Source organism: Coregonus lavaretus (assembly GCF_964263955.1).
Source record: "Coregonus lavaretus genome assembly, chromosome: 12".
Classification (NCBI taxonomy): domain Eukaryota; kingdom Metazoa; phylum Chordata; class Actinopteri; order Salmoniformes; family Salmonidae; genus Coregonus; species Coregonus lavaretus.
Genome location: NC_139999.1, coordinates 46,248,141 through 46,271,148, shown reverse-complemented (window position 1 = coordinate 46,271,148; position 23,008 = coordinate 46,248,141). Strand labels below are relative to the sequence as shown.

The 23,008-nt window shown below is 44.0% G+C and overlaps 1 protein-coding gene across 1 annotated transcript in view; it reads left to right on the top strand.

Annotated features, from left to right (window-relative positions):
* The window catches only part of LOC311138863 (protein bassoon-like), a gene marked incomplete at both ends in the record, with an annotated part of 129,142 nt that overhangs the window by 76,650 nt on the left and 29,484 nt on the right, over positions 1–23,008 (top strand). The window contains one exon of the mRNA XM_084173658.1: positions 19,487–20,200. Coding sequence (XP_084029784.1) covers positions 19,487–20,200 — 714 coding nt within the window. The remainder of the gene's footprint in view (positions 1–19,486; positions 20,201–23,008) is intronic.

The following is a 23,008-nucleotide window of genomic DNA, read 5'->3' as shown; positions in this document are numbered from 1 at the left end:
ACCCCTTATATCATTGCATCAATGTATCAAATCACCTGTGGGGCCAAATAGATCTGACCATGTACTGTATGCAATGAGAGTTGCAAAGTATCTGATCTGTAGCGCTGTATCTCTATGCCTGGCAGTAGCTGTGGCTCAGTCCCTCTGGCTGGCTCAGTGGATGATCCTTCATTTCCTCTGTAATCCTGCAGCCCTGGTCATGTGACCCTCATTGAAGGAGTCCCAGGGGATTGACCCACATACCTACTGAGGCCTGACCTTGGCTGTGTTAGTTCTGCTTGGGTGTGAAGCAGCATGACGGGGTGTGGCAGGCTGCAACCTTATAACTAACACGCACACACGTCTGTTTTACTATCCTTGATTGATGGATTCCCATTCAAAATCCTATTTTCCCTTAACCTAACCATAACTCTTAACCTAAACTTAACCCTAACCCTAACCCTAACCTTAACCCCAAACCCCTAAACCTACCACTAACTATTAAACCTAACCCCTAACCCTAACCCTATTTAACCTAAAATAGCCTTTTTCCTCGTGGGGACCGGCGAAATGTCCCCACTTGTCAGAATTGTCCTTGTTTAACTATCCTTGTGAGGACTGTTGGTCCACACAAGGATAGTGAAAACACACACACACAGGTGCTGTGAGGGTGTTGCTGAATACCAGTGGCGGTCAGTGCCGTTTAAGATGAGGGAGGACTTTTTTTTTCATGAGCATGGCCTTATTTCTATTACAGCATATTGGATGACTGTCATTCATATTCCATTCACCCAGTTCAATGTAACAGCGATAGTGTTATGATGAGTTTCTCAGGTATCAAGTAATTCATGATTCAAGAAGATATTTAACACTTTATTATTTTTTTAATTTTTAATTTCACCTTTATTTAACCAGGTAAGCCAGTTGAGAACAAGTTCTCATTTACAACTGCGACCTGGCCAAGATAAAGCAAAGCAGTGCGATAAAAACAACACAGAGTTACATATGGGGTAAAAAACATAAAGTCAAAAATACAACAGAAAATATATATACAGTGTGTGCAAATGTAGCAAGTTATGGAGGTAAGGCAATAAATAGGCTATAGTGCAAAATAATTACAATAGTATTAACACTGGAATGCTAGATGTGCAAGAGATTATGTGCAAATAGAGATACTGGGGTGCAAAAGAGCAAAATAAATAACAATATAGGGATGAGGTAGTTGGGTGGGCTAATTTCAGATGGGCTGTGTACAGGTGCAGTGATCGGTAAGGTGCTCTGACAACTGATGCTTAAAGTTAGTGAGGGAGATAAGAGTCTCCAGCTTCAGAGATTTTTGCAATTCGTTCCAGTCATTGGCAGCAGAGAACTGGAAGGAATGGCGGCCAAAGGAGGTGTTGGCTTTGGGAATGACCCGTGAGATATACCTGCTGGAGCGCAGACTACGGGTGGGTGCTGCTATGGTGACCAATGAGCTAAGATAAGGCGGGGATTTGCCTAGCAGTGATTTATAGATGGCCTGGAGCCAGTGGGTTTGACGACGAACATGTAGTGAGGACCAGCCAACAAGAGCGTACAGGTCACAGTGGTGTGTAGCGTATGGGGCTTTGGAGACAAAACGGATGGCACTGTGATAGACTACATCCAATTTGCTGAGTAGAGTGTTGGAGGCTATTTTGTAAATGACATCGCCGAAGTCAAGGATCGGTAGGATAGTCAGTTTTACGAGGGCATGTTTGGCAGCATGAGTGAAGGAGGCTTTGTTGCGAAATAGGAAGCCGATTCTAGATTTAACTTTGGATTGGAGATTCTTTATGTGAGTCTGGAAGGAGAGTTTACAGTCTAACCAGACACCTAGGTATTTGTAGTTGTCCACATACTCTAGGTCAGACCCGTCAAGAGTGGTGATTCTAGTCGGGTGGACGGGTGCCAGCAGCGTTCGATTGAAAAGCATGCATTTAGTTTTACTAGTGTTTAAGAGCAGTTGGAGGCTACTGAAGGAGTGTTGTATGGCATTGAAGCTCCTTTGGAGGTTTATTAACACAGTGTCCAATGAAGGGCCAGATGTATACAAAATGGTGTCGTCTGCGTAGAGGTGGATCTGAGAGTCACCAGCAGCAAGAGCGACATCATTGATATACACGGAGAAAAGTGTCGGCCCAAGAATTGAACCCTGTGGCACCCCCATAGAGACTGCCATAGGTCCAGACAACAGGCCCTCCGATTTGACACACTGAACTCTATCTGAGAAGAAGTTGGTGAACCAGGCGAGGCAGTCATTTGAGAAACCAAGGCTATTTAGTCTGCCAATCAGAATGCGGTGGTTGACAGAGTCGAAAGCCTTGGCCAGGTCGATGAAGACGGCTGCACAGTACTGTCTATTATCAATCGCGGTTATAATATCGTTTAGGACCTTGAGCGTGGCTGAAGTGCACCCATGACCAGCTCGGAAACCGGATTGCATAGCGGAGAAGGTACGGTGGTATTCGAAATGGTCGGTGATCTGTTTGTTAACTTGGCTTTCAAATACTTTCGAAAGGCAGGGCAGGATGGATATAGGTCTGTAGCAGTTTGGATCTAGAGTGTCACCCCCTTTGAAGAGGGGGATGACCGCGGCAGCTTTCCAATCTCTGGGGATCTCAGACGTTATGAAAGAGAGGTTGAACAGACTAGTAATAGGGGTTGCGACAATTTCGGCGGCTAGTTTTAGAAAGAAAGGGTCCAGATTGTCTAGCCCAGCTGATTTGTAGGGGTCCAGATTTTGCAGCTCTTTCAAAACGTCTGCTGTCTGAATTTGTGTGAAGGAGAAGCGGGGGGGGGCATGGGCAAGTTTCAGCGGAGGGTGCAGAGTTGGTGGCCGGGCTAGTGGTAGCCAGATGGAAAGCATGGCCAGCTGTAGCAAAATGCTTGTTGAAATTCTCGATTATTGTAGATTTATCGGTGGTGATAGTGTTTCCTAGCCTCAGTGCAGTGGGCAACTGGGAGGAAGTGCTCTTATTCTCCATGGACTTTACAGTGTCCCAAAACTTTTTGGAGTTAGTGCTACAGGATGCAAATTTCTGTTTGAAAAAGTTTGCCTTTGCTTTCCTGACTGCTTGTGTATATTGGTTCCTAACTTCCCTGAAAAGTTGCATATCGCGGGGGCTATTTGATGCTAATGCAGTACGCCACAGGATGTTTTTGTGCTGGTCAAGGGCAGTCAAGTCTGAGGAGAACCAGGGGCTATATCGGTTCTTATTTCTGTATTTTTTGAATGGGGCATGTTTATTTAAGATTGAGAGGAAATTACTTTTAAGGAACAACCAGGCATCCTCTACTGACGGAATGAGATCTATATCCATCCAGGATACCTGGGCCAGGTCAATTAGGAAGGCCTGCTCGCTAAAGTGTTTTAGGGAGCGTTTGACAGTGATGAGGGGTGGTCGTTTGACCGCGGACCCGTTACGGACGCAGGCAATAAGGCAGTGATCGCTGAGATCCTGGTTGAAGACAGCTGAGGTGTATTTAGAGGGTATGTTAGTCAGGATGATATCTATGAGGGTACCCATGTTTACGGATTTAGGGTTGTACCTGGTAGGTTCGTTGATAATTTGCGTGAGGTTGAGGGGATCTAGTTTGGATTGTAGGATGGCCGGGGTATTAAGCATATCCCAATTTAGGTCACCAAACAGTACGAACTCTGAGGATAAATGGGGGGCAATCAATTCACATATGGTGTCCAGGGCACATCTGGGGGCTGAGGGGGGTCTGTAGCAAGCGGCAACAGTGAGAGACTTATTTCTGGAAAGGTGGATTTTTAGAAGTAGAAGCTCAAACTGTTTGGGCACAGACCTGGATAGTATGATAGAGCTCTGCAGGCTATCTCTACAGTAGATTGCAACTCCACCCCCTTTGGCAGTTCTATCTAGACGGGAAATGTTATAGTTGGGGAAGGAAATTTCAGAATTTTTGGTGGCCTTCCTGAGCCAGGATTCAGACACTGCTAGAACATCAGGGTTGGCGGAGTGTGCTAACGCAGTGAATAACTCAAACTTAGGAAGTAGACTTCTGATGTTTACGTGCAAGAAACCAAGACTTTTGCGATTACAGAAGTCAGCAAATGATAGCGCCTGGGGAGTAGGAGTGATACTGAGGGCTGCAGGGCCTGGGTTAGCCTCTACATCACCAGAGGAACAGAGGAGGACTAGAATAAGGATACGGCTAAAGGCTTTAAGAACTGGTCTTCTAGTGCGTCGGGTACATAGAATAAAGGGGGCAGATTTCCGGGTGTTGTAGAAAAGATTCAGGGCATTATGTACAGACAAGGATATGGAAGGATATGAGTAAAGTGGGGGTAAACCTAAGCGTTGGGTAACAATGAAAGAGATAGTATCACTAGAGGCATCAATTGAGTCGGTCTCTGCGTGTATGGGGGGTGGGACAAGGAGCTATCTAAGGCAGGTTTAGCTGGGCTGGGGGATCTACAGTGAAATAGTACAATTAGAAATAACCGAAACAACAATAAGCTAACCATGTTTGGGCTGAGGCTAAACATAAACAGGATGTAGTACCGTAAAAAGGAACAGTCCAGCAGACATCAGCTGTATAGCTGAGTTATCATAAGGTCCGGTGAACAGCAATAGGATAGTTCGGAGGCTGCTTAAGCACTAGCAGGTAAGAGGCCACGGCTAGCGTGTGCTAGCGGGCCGGAGCTAGCAGATGGAATCTTCGTGGTCGACGTCGTCGCAACCACATCAGACGATTTCGTCGGCAGACCAGTCGTGTAGGATCGCCGATACCTATTAAATATCGGCAAATATTTAATAGGTACCGTGGTTCGCATAACAAAAGGAACGTGCTTTGCCTCTTGCCATTCGACCTCTCTGAACAAAGAAAACCCCTCAGTTTATATACCTCTTGTGACACATTTCTTGAACAACATCTGTTAACCATCATTTGGCACTCCCTTCTTTGATGGTATTACCCTGTACCCCAAGTCAGTATATCATGTCCATCAATCATTCTAAAATAAACCACCAGTAAGCTCCTCTGACATAATGGAATCCTTGTTATTCAGACTGTGCGGCGCCTAGAATCACTTATCTACTAACTTTAACCTGGTTCACACAACACTATGAAATGACATCATAACAGATAGGTTTAGGCTACTACATGGTACTCAAAATTTCCCTATACCCATCATGAGGTTGCTACAACATAGCCTATAAATGACAGTTTACAACGTAGGTGTACACAGGTCGAGAGACAAATTTGAGGTGACAGACAGTGACACATGGACATACGGTGACATTCAATACCGCCTTGCACACTCTTGCCTGCATCTAGCTGATATAGGGTGTAATCATTAGTCCAACAGTTACAAACAAGAGTTTCTATTGGAAAAATTCAGGTATGTTTATCCCAGTTTTGTTCTGTTTGCTTCCGTTCAACAGAATCGGCGGAATGAATACACCCCTGATCACGCGTAGACACAGTTCACTTTCTTAGCCGCCACGTTGTATTCCTTCTCGCATTTATGCGCTCTTCTCCTCTCACCTCTTCCCTTCACTTGTGGACTTCAGTGCACAACACATCAGCTGTATGTGACCAGGCGAAAAAACCTTTCCAAGCCAAACCGCTGCACACAGTCTACATCGGTGTCACCATATTAGCTAAAGTAACGTCATAGTCAGCATAGCTAATAGAACTAACGTGCTTGTAAACCCACTACAATCATGCACGTTACAGTGTACAGTCAGTAAGCAGTTACACCGGCGGGCCCCGGTGGCAATAAATTAGTAAAACCAAAAGCTTACCTTGACTTGGAAGTTCCAGTGCTGTGTTGGAAAGTCATAGCCAGCTAGCTAACATAGCATCCCTCTGTTTGAGCAGGGTGTTTCAGTAGGCTAAACTAGCTAGCTGCATTTGCTAGCTAAGTAAGTGAAACTGAAAATTAAAAAAATTGACAATCTCTCTCTCGATTTCTCTCTTGCTTCTCCTTCATTTTGGAAGAAATTAATTTGTTCAAAATTGTTCAACTACTGTCTATCTCTCTCTTTGAGTCAACTACTCACCACATTTTATGCACTGCAGTGCTAGCTAGCTGTAGTTGATGCTTTCAGTACCAGATACATTTTCTGATCCTTTGATTGGGTGGACAACATGTCAGTTCATGCTGCAAGAGCTCTGATAGGTTGGAGGACATCCTCCGGAAGTTGTCATAATTACTGTGGAAGTCTATGGAAGGGGGTGAGAACCATGAGCCTCAAAGGTTTTGTATTGAAGTCAATGTGCCCAGAGGAGGATGGAATCTAGCTGTCCTCTGGCTACACAATGGTGCTCCCCTACAGAGTGCTGTTGTAGACATGCGTTTGCAAAATAGTGTGTTTTAATCAATTATTTGGTGACGTGATTATATTTAGTGTAGTTTTATCTAAAAAGGATAACTTTTTTAATGTTTTACACATTTCATTTTTATAAAATTCACTGAGGAGGATGGTCCTCCCCTTCCTCCTCTGAGGAGCCTCCACTGCTGAATACTACTATTGTGATGAAAGAGTAGTGATAGGATCCCAGTGTTTGCTGAGCCCGCTCTGTGTGTGTGTGTGTTTGTGTGTGTGTGTGACACATTTCCCCAGTACCCTAAGGCTCACCCAGTCTCACCTGGCTGGCAGTGGGGCCCCCTGCTCTGCTGATGTTAATAATTCACAGTGACCCTGGGCCACACTATCCTTCACTGTTCAATGCCAGCCATTTATTATCACCTGGCTGCTTCTCCTCTACTGAGCAGCATCATTATCATGACCAGCTACTACGCTGTGTATTAATGATGACCTCCATCTTTGTTTATTAATCATCATACAGTAGGTACTCAATCACAGTTGTTTGGTTGTTGTTTTTACAGTGAAGGTTAGGACAGGACAGGTCAGACACGGTCTCCTGGCCAGGCGTGCATCCCAAATGGCACACTATGTAATGCACTATTTTTGACCAGTGCATTACATAGATGGGTTGGTGGTTTAGCAACAAAACCGACGAGTGTGCAGCTATGGGTCAAAACAGACGGGGTTGGCTTAAACTGTTGACAACATGTAAACTATATTTCGTTTGAAAACATAAATACTTGAAAACATAAATAAAGTTGCACAATGAGTCTCTCAAATACATTGTTACAGTTGTTGGTTAGCTAGCTAGCGAATTTGAGCCATATTGGCATAGATGTGACATCAGTCAAAGCACCTCAAAACAAGACATGCTATCAAAAACAAGATCAAACTAACTGAAACGAGCCACTTACGATTCCCCACATGGCAGTTTCTTGTCATTGTTGCTAGCTATCTGGCCATCCAGAATCCCAACAACACACAGCCTTCTGGCCCATTGAAGCGTGCGCATCGTTTTCGTGATGTTCTCAGCTAACCCGTCAATAGGGAATAGGGTGCCATTTGAGACGCACACCAGTGCCTTAAAGAGGGCATGCTGTAGGCCAGTGCTTTTCAAACCTCTCCTTAGGGGCCCCTAGGCGTTTCACAATTTTGTTGTAGCCCTGAACTAGCTCAACTGATCCACCTAGTCAAGGGCTTGATGATTAGCTGACAGGTTGAATCAGGTGTGCTATCTCTGGAATTGTTCAAATACATGGAACGGCTGGGGGTCCCCAAGGAGAGGTTTGAAAAATGCTGTTGTAGGAAACTCAGGTGAATTAAGAACAAAGCTGTTTCAATGGGGTGAAAGTGGTTATTAATAGCTGTCAAGCTAACACTTTTGTGAGTGACAAGTGACCGAAAGATATGAGGAGCGGGGCCAGAGGTGTGAAGAGAGAGAGAGAAAGAGATGGAGAGAAAGAGAGGGGGGGGGGGGGGGAGTATGTGTGTGACAGAGAGAGAGAGGGAGAGTGTGTGTGAGAAAGAGAACGAGAGAGAGAGGAGATGAATACATATTGACAATGACCACCTGAGAAATTCCTGGCCACTGGGGTGTGTTTTGGCATTTAATGACGGCTGACATTTCATGGTCCCAGTGTGTGTTCCTACACCCAGTAGAGAAAGCATGTGGGAGAGAAGGTCCTGCTGAGAACTGATTATCTGGCAGGATTATCCTAGATGGCTGTGTTCCAAATGACACCCTATTCCCTTATAGTGAATGACCAGGTTCTGGTCAAAAGTAGTGCACTATATAGGGAACATCTGATGTGTGTGTTTGAGATTTGGTGACAAATTCTGTGCAGGTCTGAGTAGGAGTATTATATCATTGTGATAGGCTAAATTGATAGGCTTTTCTAGGCATTATGAAGATCTGTTGATTTGCACCTAATCTGTATAAATCTCAAATTTCTATGTGAAAATGTGTCAACAAGCAATTTCTATGCCTGTGTGTGTATGTGTGCCTGTTTGTGTCTCTCTCTCTGTGTGTGTGTGTGTGTGTGTATATGTATTTTTCTTTATTATGGATCCCCATTAGTTCCTGCCAAGGCAGCAGCTACTCTTCCCTGGGTCCAGCAAAATTAAGGCAGTTATACAATTTTAAAAACATTACAATACATTCACATACACATACAACAGATTTCACAACACATTAAGTGTGTGCACTCAGGCCCCTGTGTGTGTTTGTGATGATCTGTGTATGTATGTGTCATTCACAGTATGTGTGTTTGTCTGTCTGCGTTCCTGTTTGTGTATATTTCCCAGTCTTCCTATGATTCAGATGAGACTGTGTTCTCTCTGGCTCCCTCCGTAGGTGACAAGTGTTGAAGCTTCTACAGCCTCCTGTACCCTTTCCCTAGTCTCTTGATTTGTGCTTCACACTTCCATCATTTCACATTTGTTGTTGACATTATGATTACATTTCTGGTGGTTATTGGCTGCCGTGTCTGTCTTAAACACACATGTATAAACATGCAAACGCACGCACGTGCCCATACACATACACACTCATGCAGGCGAACGCACGCACACACACACTCAATAGTTCAGTGACTAAGCAGGTTCCACTGTGAGTGTGAGTGGATCAATCCTGGTGACCTTTTTCCTTTTGATAACCTGCTGTTCTCAACCCCTGATTATTGCTGGCAGGGAAAGACTAGCTCTTCCGGCCCCAAGGACTGAACTCCGACCCTGCCGGGCTGGAAGGGCCACTATCCATAGTATTAAAATATTAGAATGTATAACCACTAAGCATCCTGCTGTGGCTCACTCACAATTTCCAGAACTACAATTCTATTTCTCCAATTATATTTATTTATGTCCAGAACCATTCATTATGGCTGTGATAGATACTCTACTTGTACGCTGAGTGTACAAAACATTAGGAACACCTGCTCTTCCCATGACATAGACTGATCTGGTGAATCCAGGTGAAAGCTATGATCCCTTATTGATGTCACTTGTTAAATCCACTTACATCAAATCAAATCAAATTTTATTGGTCACATGCGCCGAATACAACAGTGAAATGCTTACTTACAGCCCTTAACCAACAGTGCATTTATTTTTAACAAAAAAAGTAAAAATAAAACAACAACAAAAAAAGTGTTGAGAAAAAAAAGAGCAGAAGTAAAATAAAGTGACAGTAGGGAGGCTATATATACAGGGGGGTACCGTTGCAGAGTCAATGTGCGGGGGCACCGGCTAGTTGAGGTAGTTGAGGTAATATGTACATGTGGGTAGAGTTAAAGTGACTATGCATAAATAATTAACAGAGTAGCAGCAGCGTAAAAAGGATGGGGTGGGGGGGCAGTGCAAATAGTCCGGGTAGCCATGATTAGCTGTTCAGTGTTCAGTGTAGATGAAGGGGAGGAGACAGGTTAAATAAGTATTTTTAAGCCTTGAGACAATTGAGACATGGATTTTGTATGTGTGAGGTTGAATGGGCAAGACAAAAGATTTAAGTGCCTTTGAACGGGATATGGTAGTAGGTGCCAGGCGCACCGGTTTGAGTGTCAAGAACTGCAACGCTGCTGGGTTTTACACACTCAACAGTTTCCTGTGTGTATAAAGAATGGTCCACCACCCAAAGGACATCCAGCCAACTTGACACAACTGTGGGAAGCATTGAAGTTAACATGGGCCAGCATCCCTGTGGAACGCTTTCAACACCTTGTAGAGTCCATACCCCAACGAATTGAGGCTGTTCTGAGGGCAAAAAGAGGGGGTGCAACTCAATAGTAGGAAGGTGTTCCTAATGTTTTGTACACTCAGTGTATATCTCTATGTGGAAACAAAGTGCATCATGAAACCTACATCTCTCCTCCCACCCTCATCCTACACCGACTCCTACACACCTATCTCTCTTTCGTCGCTGATCCTAGATCAGCCCCCCCCCCCCCCCCCAGAGGACACCCCCTAGCCTAGCCGTCCTCATCCTCCTTCTCTTCTGTCCTCCCTTCTCACGTCATCACGTCTGTCAGGGTCAGAGGTCACAGGAGGAGGTAGATCCATCTGCCCACGTCAACAGGAAGTCAAGGCAACTCACTTCCTGCCTAGCCTGATGGATATCCACAGTGATTGGCCTGAGACCCAGTTAGTCAGTCAGTCGGTCAGCCAGCCAGTCAGCCCATGTACAGTAACTACAGTATATTTTCACACCATGTAAAGCCAGGGTACTGTAACTGGAAGGGGGTGTGTTATTGTGTTTGAGGGCCTATTGCTTTCTAATGAGCTGACCTGTGCTGCTACTCCCTGCTGCTTAATGAGGTTAACAACTCACTAACGAGCTGAGCTAGCCCACCACACAAGACACACATGCAAATGAGACACACGCACACATATGCAGGCACATAAGCACGAGCATACATGCACACACACGCTTGCATTCATGTGCACACACACACACACATGCAGGGGTGCAACCGCATAAAGATACGTGTGTGGGTGTGATTGAGTAGGTTGGGCTTTGATGTGTGTGTCATTATGTAAGTGACATAATTCATTCCCATAATGATGTAGCTACACATTAAACAACACAGATATGACTCCATTGCTTTCCCCAGTTGTCGTCGTGCTTTGTGAACTGGTGGAGTGTTTCTAGTGTTCTACTGTCTGGGACTGCCTGTGTTGTTATTGGAAGTCGATCTAACACAGTATGACAGGCAGCACCATCTGTGTTGTTTTGTGTGTGTGTGTGTGTGGGTGGATGGGGGTTGTGTGGGTGTGTGGGTGGGTGGGGGTTGTGTGGGTGTGTGCCTCAGTTTGCTACTTCTTCCTGTAAACCCAGGCCATCATTCACTGACAGACTTTCTGTAGCAACACAGCATCCTACCCTATGGGAGCAGTTACCTAGTGACCTGTTGTTCATAATCTTGCTTACAAATCCTATTCTGTTTTTGCATTGATTTGATGAGGTTGTTGCAGGCTGGTGTTAGTCTTATCCAGACTGTGTGTGGGGAGAGGGGAGAGAGTGGAGAGATGGGAGAGGAGAGGAGGGAAGGGGAGAGAAAAGAGAGAGGGGAGACGGAGAGATGGGAGAGAGATGGAAAGAGGAGAGGAGAGGGGTGGTCAGTCACATTGGGCAGTAATCTGTACTTTGTTCTGCTCTGGGGGAAGTGTTTACTGGTTCCACGAATGCCTGGATGTCTCAGAAGCCCAAAGGCGCAATCTCCTAAATGGGACCTATTATCCTTCTACACAGGGACTGATGGTGTGGGTTAGACACAGAGAGAGAGAGAGATTTACACTGCTGTAAAAGCCAAAGCGCTCTCTACATAAACAATTCTCCTTTACTTTCTCAGCCCTCTGGTTTGGCTATGTTCTCTCTCTCCCTCTACTCCCTCTCTCTCTCTTTCCCCTCACAATTTTCTTTCTCTATTTTCTCTCTCTCTTGCTCTTTCTATCCTCTTTCTCTCTCCTCTCTCCTCTCTCCTCTCTCCTCTCTCCTCTCTGTCTCTCTCTCTCTCTCAGTCTCTGTCTCTGTCTCTGTCTCTGTCTCTGTCTCTGTCTCTGTATCTGTCTCTCTGTCTCTGTCTCTGTCTCTGTCTCTGTCTCTGTCTCTGTCTCTCTCTCTCTCTCTCTCTCTCTCTCTCTCTCTCTCTCTCTCTCTCTCTCTCTCTCTCTCTCTCTCTCTCTCTCTCTCTCTCTCATTCTCTCTCTCTCCCCTCTCTATGTGTGTCTCTCTCTCTACCCTCCTTCCCCCTCTGTCTCCAACACAGTGACATTACGCTGATTCAGTAAAGGAGCACGAGAGAGCGACATTTGGCAGCACAAACGTGTGACAGGAAGCGAGCTGCTCAAATGCTATTAGCATCCCATATTAGCATTTTACGTTAGCATCCTCTTTATGAATGCAGCCCCAAAAGGCTGAAGGGACATTCTGCTGTTTGCGTGTCAGCCATTGATAGGCCTGTAGTTGATGGATGGGAGTCTTCCAGCTGACATTTCAGTCCACAGGGACCAGGGCATGTGGACTCCACATGTTTGTGTGACATGTTACTGTGTTAGGATGGTTGAGTGAGTCTGAATATGCATGTATGGGTGTGGAGTCTGAATATGCATGTGTGGGTGTGGAGTCTGACTATGCATGTGTGGGTGTGGAGTCTGAGTGTGTAATGTGTATTATTCAAAATATGTAAATAATTTTACCTGCCTCCCTTTTCCCTTTCCCTCTGACCTCTCACACCAACACAAACCTCTGACCTCTCACACCAACACAAACCTCTGACCTCTCACACCAACACAAACCTCTGACCTCTCACACCCACACCCATACCCACACCAACACAAATCTCTGACCTCCCACACCAACACAAACCTCTGACCTCTCAAACCCACACCAACACAAACCTCTGACCTCCCACACCAACACAAACCTCTGACCTCTCACACCCACACCAACACAAACCTCTGATCTCTCACACCCACACCAACACAAACCTCTGACCTCTCACACCCACACCAACACAAACCTCTGACCTCTCACACCCACACCAACACAAACCTCTGACCTCCCACACCAACACCAACACAAACCTCTGACCTCTCAAACCCACACCAACACAAACCTCTGACCTCCCACACCAACACAAACCTCTGACCTCTCACACCCACACCAACACAAACCTCTGACCTCTCACACCCACACCAACACAAACCTCTGACCTCCCACACCCACACCAACACAAACCTCTGACCTCTCACACCCACACCAACACAAACCTCTGACCTCTCACACCCACACCAACACAAACCTCTGACCTCTCACACCCATACCAACACAAACCTCTGACCTCTCACACCCACACCAACACAAACCTCTGAGCTCCCACACCAACACAAACCTCTGACCTCTCACACCCACACCAACACAAACCTCTGATCTCTCACACCCACACCAACACAAACCCATCACACGCACATTCTGACCATATCCCACATTTTCCTTCTCATTTAGGTTTTCCACATAAAAGCAAACTGCACAGATGGTTAGTTCTGAGAGCCCTGTCTACACCTGTTTATATTTAGAACCTCAGTAGAGCACTTGAGGCAGAGAAAAACTAAGTGTGTTTTGTTTGTTTGGCATGCCAATGACTCCCTACACACTCCTTCGCCGTCTCGCTTCAACAGCCAACTACACTGAACAAAAATATAAACACAACATGTAAAGTGTTGGTGCCATGTTTCATGAGCTGAAATAAAAGATCCCAGAAATGTTCCATAAGCACAAAAAGCTTATTTATCTGAAGTTTTGTGCACAAATGTGTTTACATCCCTGTTAGTGAGCATTTCTGCTTTGCCAAGATAATCCATCTACCTGACAGGTGCAGCATATCAAGAAGCTGATTAAACAGCATGATCATTACACAGGTGCACCTTGTGCTAGGGACAATAAAAGGCCACTCTAAAATGTGCAGTTTTTCCCACAACACAATGCCACAGATGTCTAAAGTTTTGAGGGCGTGTGCAATTGACATGTTGACTGCAGGAATGTCCACCAGAGCTGTTGCCAGAGAATTCAATGTACATTTCTCTACCATAAGCCACCTCCAACGTTGTTTTAGAGAATTTGTCTGTACGTCCAACCGGCCTCACAACCGCAGACCAAGTGTATGGCGTTGTGTGGTCGAGCGGTTTGCTGATGTCAACATTGTGAACAGAGTACCTCATGGTGGTGTTGGGGTTATGGTATGGGCAGGCATAAGCTACGGACAATGAACACAATTGCATTTTATCGATGGCAATTAGAATGCACAGAGCTACCATGACGAGATCCTGAGGCCCATTGTCCTGCCATTCATCCGCCGCCATCACCTCATGTTTCAGCATGATAATGCACAGCCCCATGTCGCAAGGATCTGTACACAATTCCTGGATGTTGAAAATGTCCCAGTTCTTTCATGGCCTGCATACTCACCAGACATGTCACCCATTGAGCATGTTTGGGATGCTCTGGATCGGAGTGTATGACAGCATGTTCCAGCTCCCGCTAAGATCCAGTGACTTCACACAGCCGTTGAAGAGGAGTGGGACAACATTCCACAGGCCACAGTCAACAGCCTGATCAACTCTTTGTGAAGGAGATGTGTCATGCTGCATGAAGCAAATGGTGGTCACATCAGATACTGACCAACAGATGCATATCTGTATTCACAGTCATGTGGAATCCATAGATTAGGACCTAATGAATTCATTTCAATTGACTGATTTCCTTATATGAACTGCAACTCAGTAAAATCTTTGAAATTGTTGCATGTTGCGTTTATATTTTTGTTCAGTATAAATTCTGCAGGATTTGGGCAGAATTAGTGAAGGCATTATCTGGCTCACAGGGTGCTGTGGTTACTCTCTGCTGCTTATGTAATACAGGATGAACTGTAACCCCTCCATCTCTCTCCTTGGTTGTGTTGTTGGCCATTTGATTGTGTTTGCTGGTGGGATGCGTCTGAAATGGCACATACCCTATGTAGGGTACTACTTTTGACCACAGCACGGTACTCTACATAGGGAATAGGGTGCACTTTTGGACACAGACTCTGTATCGGAAATGTTGATTGGTCAGGTTTGGTGGCTGTTATTGTGAGTGTCTAATGGACTTTCAATATCAGAAGAGCCGTGTGCAGGAATATGATACCTTCGTCCTTGAAAAGTACAGACTCTTTCATTTTTTCCTCTCTCTCGCCAAACCTTTGACAACTTCCTTTTTTATCTCCTTCCCAGCTGGAGAAAATTGCATTTTCCAACTGCCCACTTAGATCAAAATGCGGTCTGAAACTCTCTAGATCTGATGGAAGCCAAATGAATGGTGTCCATATTATGATAGCCTCAGTCTCAGCAGGACTGAGCAGGACGGAGACTGAGGCTATCCTAATATGTACACCATAAAATTGGCTACCGTCAGAACTGCTTCCCAGCTCCATAACGCCATCGACTGATTATCCAGTTACTGTTAGGTGTCCTAATATGGACACGGTACACATGGTAGTCGGTAACAGCATAATGCTGATGTAGTGTTTCTTTTCATATCTCTAATGGTTCTATACATCATGTCTAAACGATGTATCTGCCTAGATCATTAGCAGCCATGTTGCACACTGTCCCTAATGAAACCATTACCAACCATGGAAAACATGCTGTTACCATCACCATTACTAGGATGTATAGTTTAGGTTTAGTTTAGGCCATAATCATAAATAGGCTAGTCCTATCTGTACAGTTCACATCAATTGTTAATAACATTCTGATTTGTTGGGGTTGGGTAGCTAGGTGGTTTGTGCAATTATTGTTTTATGGTCGACTACATTCTGATTGGTAGGAAGATGGATGCGCTCACTCTGCATCATTTGGTGTGTGCAGTCATCTCTGAACATAATAAACGTACGGTACCTCCTTGCCATTGCTTCTTCATTCCTGTGCATGTAGTGATATTAGCTTTTAAAATCCATCGGTATGCCTCTACTATATGTGTAAGTCTCTGTGTGGTTGGTAAGGTGTGCCAGATATGTTTGAGAGAGCGGTGTGTGGTGCTCAGGTCCACGTCAGTGTTTCTACACCTCATGATGTTACACAACCATAGCAGAGCAGGGCAGCTCCCCCCTGGGGGCACACAGGGTTACTAATGAGCCCATACTGGAGAACACAAACAAGGAATCACACACACACACAGCTCTAATGTTGTCCACCTGCCGGCTCTCTCGAACCGTCTGGTTTCATAGCGCCTCAGAACGGGACTTGACTGGAAGTCTACGGCAGGAGCGGACGCAACAACCGCTGGTTTTAATTGGCTGATCTCTCAGTCCATCACCATCTAGCATAACCCTTAGAACGTTCCTCCGACGTTGCAGACTTCAAAGCGCGAGCAGCGCAAGTGATTTAAGGAAGTGAGTTCAGAAAATCTGAACGTATGAATCTTAGAAATAGCTTTGACACAAACACTTTATATGCCCGAACTCAGAAGCAATTGGGCTTCCCAAAACGAATATGGCCATTGTGATAGAACATTTATTGTGATTGGCGATTTTCGCCATATTTCAAAGTCCCATCTAATACAGCTGTAGCAGGCTCGCTCCCTCTCCTGCCTTGATTTTAACCACACCCCTTTCAAGTCCCACTTTGTTGCACAGTGTTAGCAGGTTCTATGCGCCTGCAATTATTTTCTGGGGATGAGGTTAACACAGCTCTAACCAATTAACAATCACTGTTCATGTACCAACAGTACAGTCCCACACTTGCACATTTACAGTACAGGTGTACATTGACTGATAAACCCTTACACACACTGACACCCAAAAAAGTAGTCACACACCCTCACACAGTTGTATTTACACAATCACATTCACTAATTCACTTTCATCCGATGAGAAGGCCAAGGCAGAGGAGCTGAAGAGTGGAGAGAGTGAGTGGCACTCACAGGCCTTATCGCTGGAGAGACTGTACCTGTCAAATGCTGTTCTCTGGGGCCCTCAGATTAACATCCATATCACGCTGTCTGTTTGTCAGGAGCCTCCAGGGGCCACGGCCCAGACACACAGACAAAGTGACTAAATTAATTCCCTGAATGTGGAGCGTTAGCGCGCTCGTTCTCTCTCTTTTTTCATGATCAATTCTATTCCCTTATCTCCTCCCTCCCTGTAACATAAACACGCTGTCTTTATACATTTTGTGCAGTGAGCAGGTTGCAGGTAGAGTAACTCACTTATAACTTGCTATTCCTCATGCTGCTACTGCACACTCAATTCTGGAGTGTAACCAAAATCCAAACACATTTTTAGCGGTGCTAAAAAATGACATCGAAAATATACCGCAGTGAATTATGGGAGTGTAGCAGTGGTGTCCTCTACTCTACGATGGGATCATTTAACACCTGTGTTGTGCTTTCCTTTATGAGCTTTATGCTGTGGCACTGTTTTGTAGTCTATTGTAGTCTTTATTTCATCCTCTGAGGTTAAATTAAGGCATCATAACAATAAAGAAGGGTGTCCTAATATGGACACAGGATGAAGATAGGCTCTATGGTACAGTGGTACCGATGGTAATTGGCTGTTGATGAGGTTATTTGTTATCGCCTTGACGCCAACAATAAACATTACACACAGATGCCATTTCTCCATGCCTTGAGGCTCTGGGCCCAGCTTCACAAGGCCTCGAAGAGTAGTGTGGCTATCTAGGATCAGTTTTGCCTTTTAAATCATTAATGAATAAGATTTCATGGACAGGGAGGGAGGGGCCTGATCCTAGATCGCTTTGTAAATACGGGCCCTGGGCTACAAACATGGTGCCACCATTTCGCTTTGTACTTTTCATAACCTGGTAATAGAAGCATTTTAATTTTCCATTGATCTGAGAATATAACAACTCCTGCTGAGACTAAGGCTGTCCTAATATGGACACCGTAGTTCTGTCTCATTGATCAGCTCTATGAATCTGAAATGGAATCTGTTTCTGCTAATATCCTGGCTTTGATGGGTGTTGACATAATCAATACCTCCATAGAGTTGTGGTGGCAGTGCACTGGAGAGTATGAATGTGAGGGGTAAGACCTTGTGTCTAACTCTAATTGCGTCCAAAATGGCAACCTATTCCTTAAATAGTGAACTACATTTGACCAGGGCCCATAGGAATCAGGTCAAAAGTAGCGCACTATATAGGAATAGGGTGCCATTTTGGATGTACCCTCTGTTGATTGAATGTGAGGGGTGACAGTCTGTATCTAACTCTCTGTTGATGAGTGTTATCTGCTCCGTGAAGGACTGATTACATCTGAACAGTTGACTGTGGAAGTAATAACACAGTTGGGTCTCTGTGTGTCTCAACACTAATAACCATAGTGCTGATTTGTATTCATACAGCAGCATCCTCCTATGTGCTTCAAAGCGCTTAACATTGTCTGGGGATCAAGCCTTCTCATGCAGATGAAAAGGTTGACTTAAACAACTACAGGGGTTTGACTGAGTCCTGTAGCCAGCTCTGACCTAACCTGTCAAGGGCCGCTGCTGTGCTTGAAATACCTGATCTGACCTCAAACAAGCTTCTTCATAGATATATCATAGATAGTTTGTTCAAAATCTAGGAAGGAACATCTTTCTTGAACAGAGACTTTATCCACTGGCTGCTTGTTTTAATCTGAGGCCAATTTATCACAATCTGAAGAAGTTCTGATCCTTTTCATTAATCTTTATTATGCTGGTCTTTGGCCATATGGTGTGAGAGGGTGGCTATTTATTTTCTTTATTTATCCAAAAAGGTATTTCTTTAATTAAGTTATGATACCCAAAGATGCTCTTAGTTTTTTATACTCTCACTCCCTCTTTACCGAATTCATTTTTAGCAAGAGTAACCAATCTTTCTCCATGTGTGTTGACTCTCATATCAACATAAAGGTCAATGTTAAACAAGTCCCCTGTGTTCAGAGTCAGCACACTCTCTGTTAAAAGCCTTGGCTCTCTGCCACCACTGTAGTCTCCATGTACAGTACTTACTGCTTAGCCTGACCACATTGTTTCTACAGTATATTACAGCCATATGAAAGAAGAATTACTTTTGACCAGAAGTAGTACACTATATAAGAAATAAGGTACCATTTGGGACTTAGCAGCAGTGTAAATTAGCTGCCTAAACCTTCTACCAGACAGCTGATTTATGGGGGAGTCGTGTTTTGATATATTTTTTTTCGGTTACGAGGACATGCTTCATTTATAAGTGCTGCTGTGAGCACAGTGGCAGTGCAGACAGCTAGCTATTCCTGTCCTCTTTTATCTCAATGTTACTCAAGCGTACTTTTACCTTGTTTGACAAGTAAAGGACCTCTTTTCAGCTAGCACCATCCTGCTTCTACCCCATTATGTTTCACTATGGTATGATAAAGTCAATGGAGAGTATCAATGTGAACAGCATATATATATATTTTAAACCATACCAACAAATATTTTGTTGATGTTGTTTCTTCTTAACTTTATGAATTGTTTCTTGACTGTAAATGTTCTGTGACTGACAATGTTATTGTCCTTTCTTGAATGATCATTGTTGAATAATCTTTAGTTTGTTTTTATACAATCCTGTCCATTGCAGTTTTCTAAAGGTCACTTTTTGTTCTGTCTGTGTTTCAGAATAAAGAATGGCTCTGCCTGAACTGCCAGACCCAGAGAGCTTTGTCTGGGGCCCTGGGAGACACTCCACTTCCTGCTCCTCAGCCAATGGGATCCCCACGGCACCCAGCTCCAGCCAATCAACCACAGCCTCAACAGAGAGGGCCCAATCAGCAGGCAGGGCTACGGCCCACTGGTTCTCAACAGCAACAGAAACCACCGGGTGCCCAAGTAAGTGGCCCTCCTTTCTCCCCTGCCAAACAGGCAGGGCCCACCGCCCAAAGCAAGGGGCCTGCTCAACCGTCCCCTGCCAAGGCACAACCCTCCCCTGCTAAGGGTGCACCATCCCCTGCTAAAACAGCCCAGCCTTCCCCTGCTAAGGGCGCACCCTCCCCTGCCAAACAGACAGGACCCACCACCCAGAGTAAGGGTCCTGCCCAGCCCTCCCCAGCCAAGGGCGCACCCTCCCATGCTAAAGCTGCATCCACCCCTAACAAGGGTGCACCCTCTCCTGCTAAGTGTGCACCTACCCAACCTAAACCCAACCAGAGTGGACCCAACAAACAGTCTGGTAAACAGCAGCAGGGCCAGGAGAAAACTAAAATCGCCCCCAAAACTCAAAAGGAAGCAGAAGTCAAAGCCTCACCTAAGAAGGGAGCACCTGAGACCATCACCACATCAAAAGAAGAAAAGAAGAAATCTGCTGAAGACTCGCAGAAGTCAAAACATCATGACGTGAGCGACCTGCAACTTTGCAACTTCAACGTCTTTACACACTGTTACTGTTCTTGATTTACCACCAGAATTGTATTTACCTTAATTTCAGTCATTCTTGTCAGTTGTCGCCGGTTTCGTCGTCATCATCATCATCATCATCATCATCATCATCATCATCATCATCATCATCATCATCATCATCATCATCATCATCATCATCTTCATCATCATCATCATCATCATTTTCAACATCATCTTCATCATCATCATCATCATCATCATCATCATCTTCAACATCATCATCATCATCATCTTAATCATCAATGTCATCATCTTCATCATGAAATGTTTCCATAAATTGAATAATTTCTTTCTCTGTCTATAATCTAGTGCTGAGCGAATAGTGCTTTCTGAGGTCGGTTCGGTTTCGGTTCGATTATAGAAAAATTGTCACGGTTTTCGATTTTCGGTTATTATATATATTTTTTACATTAAATGCATTATGAAATAATTACATTAAAATGATTTTAGAGCTTTTTAATGGAAATTCCAAAGCCAAAAATTGTGAACATTCAATTGCTAAAACATTTAAAATATTCCATTGTCTCTGTCAGGTCCACATTGGGTAGACATCAATAGAAAAATAGGAAATTACTATGAAATAATAAAATATTTCAGTTGCGTATATTACGTAGTTTTTATTTGATGACTTTATTATTTTTCATTCCTTAAAGTCATCATCTCATCTCTGCTAAGGCAGTAGCAGCCAGCCAGCCAGACAACATTATCTCTGTGCTCCCCATACTGTACTATCTTTAGTCATCCTATTTAAGCTAGCCTGCCTAAGTATGCTGTAGAACTGTCTGACTAAATCATTTGACTAGTTTTCTCTCATTGTTGTGTTGTGTTCATTCCTATCTCATGGGGTCTATGCAGTCTGTGTATCTAACCTAACGTAGCAGGTGTAAAAGTGTATCCATCTTTGTCTGAGCCGGAAAGAACAGACGCAGTGGATTATGGCCATTGTTGTTAATTACCATGTTTCTGTGCTGAACTATGTTGAATATTTGGTTAGTGAAAACTACAACTCCCTTCAGCTCAGCGTCCCACTTAGATCTTGAGTTGATTTATCTCGTGAATGATTTGATTTCTCTCTGGAGAAATAGCACGTTGGGCTCACAAAAAAAACAAACTAAATGGAATTCAAGTAATTGAACCGACTTCGGGTCAATTTGTTTTTTAATAACCGGTTAATCACTCAGCACTACTATCATCATCATCATCATCATCATCATCATCATCATCATCATCATCATCATCATCATCATCATCATCACTATGATCATTACATTATATAAAATAGGAGGCGGCAGGTAGTCTAGCGGTTAGAGTGTTGGGCCAGTAACCAAAGGTTCGCTGGTTCCAATCCCCGAGCCCACTAGGTGAAACAAATCTGCCGGTGTTCCCTTAACCCTAATTGCTCCTGTAAGTCGCTCTGGATAAGAGTGTCAACTAAATGACTCAAATGTAAATGACCACCACTGCTATCATCACCATCATCATCATCATCATCATCATTATTCTTATCCCGTCCTCCTCGTCATCTCTATCCCCAAGCATCAGCGGTTTACCATGCACCAGCTTTTTTTTCATCAATCATAATGTTAAGCCTGTGTTATCTTTAATATGGTCGTCCTTATCTCTGGCATTGCAATCATGATTAGTCAGTGTTATTAACATGCAATTCACAGTTTTTTAACTTAATCATTATATTTTGATCAACTTGTTCATTATTTTCCATCATTCTTCAACTGTATTGCAGTGATTGCATTGGAAAATGTATTATACAAGCATGTAACCAAAAATCATGTTTTGTCTTTGTGTTGTATTGTTGTTTGTCGTTTTCTGTCACCTTTTATCGCAAGCTTTTTATTTAGTCATATGTATACAGTGCCGTGAAAAAGTATTTGCCCCCTTTCTGATTTTCTCTATTTTTGCTTATTTTTTTATACTGAATGTTATCAGATCTTCAACCAAAACCTAATAATAGATAAAGTGAACCTGAGTTTACAAATAACAAAAAAAAGATACTTATTTTATTTATTTTATTAACAAAGGAATGCAGTGTTTAGTTTTCGCCAGACATAATGGGACCCATCTCGTCCAAAAAGTTGACTCAAGTTTGCCAAAAAGCACCTGGAAGCACCTGGATGATCATCAAGACTCTTGGAAGAATGTTCAATGGACAGATGAGTCAAAAGTATAACTTTTTGGACGACATTAGTGTCATTATGCCTGGCGAAAACCAAACACTGTATTCCACAGTAAGAATCTTATATCAACGGTCAAGCATGGTGGTGGTAGTGTGATGGTTTGGGGATGCTTTGCTGCCTCAGGACCTGGACGACTTGCCTTAATAGAAGGAACCATGAATTCTTCTGCATCAAATAATTCTACAGGAGAATGTCAGGCCATCCGTCTGTGAGCTGAAGCTGAAGCGCTGCTGGGTCATGCAGCAAGACAATGATCCAAAACACACAATCAAGTCTACATTAAAATGGTTAAAAAGCAACAAATTTGAAGTTTTGGAATGGCCCAGTCAAAGTCCAGACATAATCCCAATTGAGATGTTGTGGCAGGACTTGAAACGAGCAGTTCATGCTTAAAAACCCACAAATGTTGCTGAGTTAAAGCAGTTCTGTATGCAAGGGTGGGCCAAAATTCCTCCACAGCGATGTGAGAGACTGATCAACAACTACAGGAAGCATTTGGTTGCAGTCATTGCAGCTAGAGGTGGCACAACCAGTTATTGAGTGTAAGGGGGCA